The sequence below is a fragment of the Alosa alosa genome, chromosome 17 (assembly GCF_017589495.1).
Source record: "Alosa alosa isolate M-15738 ecotype Scorff River chromosome 17, AALO_Geno_1.1, whole genome shotgun sequence".
Classification (NCBI taxonomy): Eukaryota; Metazoa; Chordata; class Actinopteri; order Clupeiformes; family Clupeidae; genus Alosa; species Alosa alosa.
In genome coordinates, this window is record NC_063205.1 from 14375380 (window position 1) to 14382727 (window position 7348).

The 7348-nt window shown below is 44.2% G+C and overlaps 1 protein-coding gene across 1 annotated transcript in view; it reads left to right on the plus strand.

Moving 5' to 3' along the window:
* LOC125311004 (transcription factor ETV6-like) overlaps positions 1-7348 on the plus strand; it is a 19848-nt gene that overhangs the window by 11084 nt on the left and 1416 nt on the right. The window contains exon 3 of the mRNA XM_048268808.1: positions 6522-6686. Coding sequence (XP_048124765.1) covers positions 6522-6686 — 165 coding nt within the window. The remainder of the gene's footprint in view (positions 1-6521; positions 6687-7348) is intronic.

A 7348-nucleotide genomic window follows, 5' to 3' on the forward strand; every position in this document is an offset into this window, starting at 1 on the left:
TGAGTGAACATGAGTGAAAAAACTCAGTTATAACCAGAGTGAGTCTAAAACCACAGAGAACTGGTGGTTGGAAAGTGTAGTCAGTTAGACTATAGACTTGTCAATTCTAAACACCTTTGCATCTCAGCCCACAAAGATACAGCTGAATTGTCACAATTGTTATCCGCCCTTCAATAAAGTATCAATCTATCTATCTATCGATCTATCGATCTATCTATCGTGTGTGTCGTGCCAAGAGTGGCAGCATGTCGAGGTAGCTCCGTCCCCTTGGGGATCAATAAAGTATCAATCTATCTATCTATCGATCTATCGATCTATCTATCTATCTATCTATCTATCTATCTATCTATCTATCTATCTATCTATGCATGTGGATGCATCTATCTATCTACAAAGATGGAAGCATGTTCTGTTTGTGAATCTATCTATCTATCTATCTATCTATCTATCTATCTATCTATCTATCTATCTATCTATCTATCTATCTATCTATCTATCTATCTATCTATCTATCTATCTATCTATCTATCTATCTATCTATCTATCTATCTATCTATCTATCTATCTATCGATCGATCTATCTATCTATCTATCGTCTATCTATCTATCTATCTATCTATCTATCTATCTATCTATCTATCTATCTATCTCCATTCATCTCCATGGATGTGGATGCAACGCAACAAAGATGGAAGCATGTTCTGTTTGTGAATATATGATTGAAATCCCACCATCTCTGATGAAGCACTGGATCATCTCCTGTTTCACTGCTGTCAAATTGATCTCCCCCTGTTTCTCTCTCTATCTATCACACACACACACACACACACACACACACACATTGATACATATTGCCTGACTGTCCCTTCATCTTTCTATCTGTCTGTCTAGCAGTCTGTCACACAAATGTGCTGTCTTTAAATCCATGAGAAAAAAACAGGAAGTTGGTGGATGAATTAAGGCGAGGAGGAAGTGTATTGGCGAGTGGGGGTGGGGATGGGGTTAGGCTAGGACGCTAGGACGGGGGCAGGCAACAATGAAATGAGATAGCGGTGATCTCATCCCCTCTTCCCTAGCCGTTTATTCCAAGTGCCCGGTTGTTTCTATGGCAACTCCAAGCAACCCCTTCCAACAGGAGTGTGGAAGATTCTGTGTATTGGCAACACAAGAATATGTCATCAAAGAGGATTGGGTGTCATTGCTTTTTGTGTGTTCAAGGAAGGACAAAGCAGGTGTTCACAGCCAGACAAGAGCCGAGGCGGAGCAATATCAAGACAATTAAGTACCTTTTTCAGCATGGCCATGCCTGCCACTTATTGTCTGAAGTGTTCAGACAACATCCCCCGTTGCATGTATTTGTTTCTCATGTCTTCATTACAGTCAGTCAAACCACCTTTGCCTCAGGTATGAGGTACAGTAGTTGTGGTGGTGCACCCTAGCATAGCAGACTGAACATTTGTCTACATGTTGAATATTAAATTCAATCATATATTTATAATCAAAACTTATTTTCCTATCAGAAATATTTAGACAACTCTACATTCATACAGTCAAGGCAGACTAAGACTCTGTGGCCATGTGTTTGTCCTTTCAACTTCATTCTAAAGTGGTTGCGACGCTCTGGGCTGTCCACTGACAGTCATGCTCAGTGAGAAGGAAACACACGACAGCTTCATCAGGCAGCTTGCTTCAGTGGCTGGCTAGAGATGGACAGAAGGCAAAGTAGCTTTGCAATGAGTAAGACTCCCGCATTGTACAGATCCTAAATGAACTTGCTACCGATGCTTGCACCCATGAGTTTTAGTCTCCTTGCTAGTATGTCCACCACGGTCAGTCCAAGGTGCTGCAAGCTCGCGGGTCCGAGCCCAGGCCGGTGTGTGGCAGAACTGTGCAGACAATACAGTGCAGGTTACAACAGCACATCACTGAAGTAGATGTTGTGCTGCCCTTGATGGTCACTTCATGTGACTTCGACAGTGCTTGCAGATGTAGACTATGGGATAGTAGTTGTGCTTTAATCATATGTTGTAATTATTAGTCATTTTAATCATCTAGCGATTTATTTTTTCATTATTCAAATCACCATCTTCTCCTCTCTCTATTTAATGGAAGTTATTAATAATTTAATAATAGTAAATCATTATTTAATTAATATCTGGTTTAATTCATTTTAAATCTTTCCTTATATTACAGTTAGTACATTATAGAATAGCACCCTTTCTTGTTCCTATTTTTTGTCTTGTGACTTCTGTGTTTCTTAGTCAGGACTTCCTCTCATGGTCTTGCCTCCTGTGCCTGCCCCCCCCCCTTCCTTCCCTCAACCCCCATTTCCTCTTCTCCTCTCTCTGTCTTCTCTCTTTCACTCCTTCTCTCGCCCCTCATCAGTCTCTTTCTCTCCCTTATACACACACTGTCTCTTTTCCCTCTCCCGATCTCTGGCTGACTCTATGTCACACCCTCTCTCTCTCTATCTCTCTCTCTCTCTCTCTCCCTCTCTCTTTGTCTCTCTCTCTCTTTCTCTCTCTCCCTCCAACTCAACTGTCTTATCGTTCCCTCTCGCAATTTATCACCCTCCTCTCACTTTCTTTCTTTCCCTCCTTTTCCTCCTTTCCTTCCTCCCCCTCTCCCTCCCACAGTCTCCCTCCTACCCTCTTCCTTCCCTCTCTCTCCTTCTGTTTTTATCCCTCTTCCCTCTCCACCTCTCTCTTCCTCCCTTACTGCTCCCCTGTCTCCCTCTCTCATGTGGTTTCTCCCACTCTTTTCCTCTCTTCCCCTCTCTCCATCTCCTCACTCCTCTCCCTCTCTGGTTCTTTATCTCTCTCACCCCACTCAGACTCTCTCTTTCCTCCTCTCTCTCTCTCTCTCCCTCTGTCTCTCTACCACTCAGACTCTCATTCCTCCTCTCTCTCTCTCTCTCTCCCCCTCTGTCTCTCTACCACTCAGACTCTCTTTCCTCCTCTCTCTCTCTCTCTCTCTCTCTGTCTCTCCCACTCAGACTCTCATTCCTCCTCTCTCTCTCTCTCTCTCCCCCTCTGTCTCTCTACCACTCAGACTCTCTTTCCTCCTCCTCTCTCTCTCTCTCTCTCTCTCTCTCTCTCTCTCTCTCTACCACCCCTCCCTCTCTCCCTCTTTCTCTCTCTCTCTCTCTCTACCACCCCTCCCTCTCTCCCTCTTTCTCTCTCTCTTCTCTCTGTCTCTCTCTCTCCCCACACCCTCTCTCTCTCTGCTGAGCACCCGCTGCATCGCGCCCTAACCTTCCCGCAGGAAGTTTCCTGTGCTGAAACTGAGCCCAGGAAGGAGGAGGAGGAGGGGTGCGGGGGGCAACTTCCTGCCAAAGTGTGTTGTGGGAAGTTTTGTTTGGGCTCCCTTCCTCCTCTCTCCTCCTCTCCTCTCCACTCTGCTCTGCTGGGCAGCTGTCTCTCCGCGGCTGCGAGCGCAGATGGCCAGCACTGCTGACCGGATTAGGCGGCCGGATCTGGCGTGGTCGGCTAACGAGTTAGCCCACCGACCTTTGGCCCTCACTGTGGGCCTAGTCATAAATGATCCACGGCAGCGGCAGCTTAGCGACACACTTATACGTGCAAGCATACCCCCTCAACCCACAAATGCATAACTTGACCAGAACTGTTTCACTCGCATATGGTTAAATGGTGTGTGTGTGTGTGTGTGTGTGTGTGTGTGTGTGTGTGTGTGTGTGTGTGTGTGTGTGTGTGTGTGTGTGTGTGTGTGTGTGTGTGTGTGTGTGTGTGTGTGTGTGTGTATTTAGGCTGTATTTGCTGACACATCTGGAAGGAAGACGGGGGTGTGTGTGTGTAATGAGACTATGAGCAGTCATCCAAGACTCCTCTGCAAGTGTCACTGAGAAAAACACTGTAGGGAAGGAAGTGCAGCTGCATTGGGTCTGCTTGGGTCAAAACGGAAATTTAAGTGATCAATATTTTTGTCAATTTCAGTTTCTATTAAGTAAATTCTTTGTTATTATTCTCACTTTGAGATATACAAAGACATACTCTACAGTAAACCATTAATAGGACAATAGATTATATTTAGGTCTTATTTGTGTCTTGCCTCTCATTAACAACACTCTCTATTAGCTGTAAAAAGTCCAACACAACATCGGCCCAGTAAATTCAACGTATGATTTATAGAGGTGAGAGTGAGGGTGAGACTTTAACCTGTTTGGTAGGTTAATCAACAGCCTGTGGATCCCACAGCATGGCTGGTGTGTGTGTGTGTGCGCGCGTGCGCGTGCGTGTGTGTGCGTGTGCGTGTGCGTGTGTGCGTGTTGTTTTTTGTGTGTGTATGTGTATATTTGTGTGTATGTTGTGTGTGTATTTGTATTTGTGTGAGTGTGTGTGTGTGGCAGAGAGGCACAGTGGAACCATGTCCTCTCCTTTCTTTTCATTAGTATTTGGTAAGGTGTTGTTTTTGGCAAAAAGGAAGCATTTGTCAGCGCCACACTGGCTGGAGATGTTGAAGCTTTAGTCAGTTTCAGAAGAGATCGTTGTAAGCAAAGCTATCCAAAGCAGAGGCTGGATGGAGAAAAGTGGCTGTGTGAAATAGCAAGCTGTTGTGTTATTGCTGTGTGTTACACTCTCCTTTTTGAAGTTTGCCTGTTGTGTGTGTGTGTGTGTGTGTGTGTGTGTCTGAGAGAGTGTGAAAAATGGAGAGTCTTGAAGGTACAGTACTCTTTCTCTTCCTTCATCAACAGTGACACAGCAGAGCATGTTCCCCAAAGATAGCAGCTGCCATACTCCAGAAGGAAATGTTTGAGGTCTGTGATAAACTGACATTTTGTTCAACTGGTCCACTTCACTTGCAGTTAAAGATAGTAGCTTGTCTCACAAACTTTGTCTTGGAGGTGTCATTCTGCAGACCTTGGTATGCTGAACACCAGATGGTCCTTAAGAAGTCGTGCAGTTGTTTGTTATTGTTATTGTTGTTTTGTGTGTGTGTGTGTGTGAGTGTGCACGCTGTGTGTGTGTGTATGCTACAAAAGCTAAAACAGTTTTCTTCTCTTAACTTTTTGTAAATGTTGAAGTTGTTCAAATGCTTAAATTGCAAAGCTGATGAAAGCAAATAGATATTTATTTTTATGTCTTTTTTTGGGGGGGTGGGGGCTGGGGGTGGGGGGGGCTGGGGGTGGTGGTGTTGTGCTCCGAGAGGCCCTCTGGCATTTTCTGGCCTACTTTTTGAATGTTTCCCGAGATGTTTTAGGCAGTGCACCAGTGCAGATGTTTTGCTTCCTTGTGTTCCCACGGCAAATTAAAGTAAGCGAGGGGAGAAGTCAGTGCAGAGGAAAGTGCCTCGAAGTGTCACAAACGCACCACCCGGTCCAACATATACATAATTAGCTCGGGGCCAGTTTAATAAGTGTTCTTTTATTCCTCAACTTTACCTCCTTTTTCGCTTCTCTCTTCTATCCATTCTTCTCCTTTACTTGCCTCTGTCCTTTTTCCTCTCATTAGTTTCTCTTTCTCTACTTTCCTTTCCTCACTCTGTTTCTTATCTCTTGTTCCCCTCCTGGTACCCATATAATTATTTTATTGTACCACTGTTCAGCATGACTCCCATATAAAATAAAATGCTTCCCATATACCGGTACTAAAATGACAAAATTGTTATAGAATTAAAGTAATTAGTTACACTACACCTCACTGTCTCTGTGTCTCTCATTTTCTCTCTCTTTCTGTTACTTACACACACACACACACACACACACACACACACACACACACACACACACACACACACACATTCTCTCTCTCTCTCTCTCTCTCTCTCTCTCTCTTTCCTCTCCCTAGCTTAGTCTCAAATTCAAAAAGCTTGGCATGACTTTATGAGTGAAAATGAAGTGACTATGTGAAAATGAAGCATAGGACATTCCTTGAATATGGTGCATCTCAGATTTTGATCCAACCTTGTCTATATCATGAATTGGTCCCAAAACCGAAGACCTATGAAATATTCCTGTTGAAATCCCATGACTTCATATTTTTCAGCCCACATTTTTTGGGATAGCTAAATTTGCACTTTGTTCAGAATCTAGGTCCCTATATAAAAATCAATAGTACAGTCTTTTATACAAACAAAGTCTGGGTAGGCTAGGAATTATACGTTTTAAGATATTAATGACCAAACATGGCACCCAAGATCGTGCATTTTTAGAGAGTAATAACCCAAGGGCGAAGGTAATATGAAAACATTGGAATATTAATATTAAATATAATATTTTAAAATATATTAACAAATGTTTAAAAGTATGTTATAGGTCTATGTTTTGGGACTTAAAACATTTTGTAGACAAACATTGAGCAAAATGTGATTCTGCAGCAACCATTTTTCTAGATTCTGTCTAATTTGACAGAATAACTCACATACAACATGTATACATGACATATGCCATACATGTGCCTTGCACAGTTGCTTTCATGAATTCACATTTATGAAGGCCATCATAAAGTGCCCAAATCTCTATATTTGTTTGTGGAAAAAAACTGAATGTGTGTGTGTGTGTGCGGGTCTGCAGCCGGTGTTCTGGAGCCGTGATGACGTGGCCCAGTGGTTGCGCTGGGCGGAGCAGGAGTTTGCGCTCAGGCCCATCCCCAGCAGGAGCTTCCAGATGAACGGCAAGGCCCTGCTGCTGCTGACCAAGGAGGACTTCCGCTACCGCTCCCCCCACTCAGGTACACACACACACACACACACACACACACACACACACACACTCATACACACGCTCATACACGCTCACACACACACACACACACACTCACTCACACTCACTTTCTCTCTCTCACACACACACACTCACACTCGCATTCACACTCACACTCACACACACACTCATACTCATTCTCACACTCACATGCACACTCACACACACTCACACTCTCTCACACACACACCGAACTTTCAACCGAATGGCATCCAGGCCACGTCAATAACTAAGCACTGTTGCCCAACTTTCCGTCATCGTATAAAGCCCGCTTAGACGATTTGATTGGTCGCTGATTATTCATACGGGCAGAAAAGTCTGTCAATGGAGCAAGTCCAGACCGAATTTCCCTACCTCAAATGTAATGGGTGGGGTTTGGGCTGGCTTCCATGCTACCTAGGCTGTGACCCCCACCCCACCACCACCTCTATACACACAGCACACAGGTAAATGCACTCTGACACACACATAGTCAAACTCCCTCCATTTCTCTTTTCATACACCATCTCCCCAACCACACCCTTCCTCCCTTCCACCCTTCTCTCTCTCTCTCGTTCTCACCCTCCACTAACTCTCCACCTGTCCAGGTACCCCCCACATCTGTCTTGTTCCTGCATATCTATTTTCTCT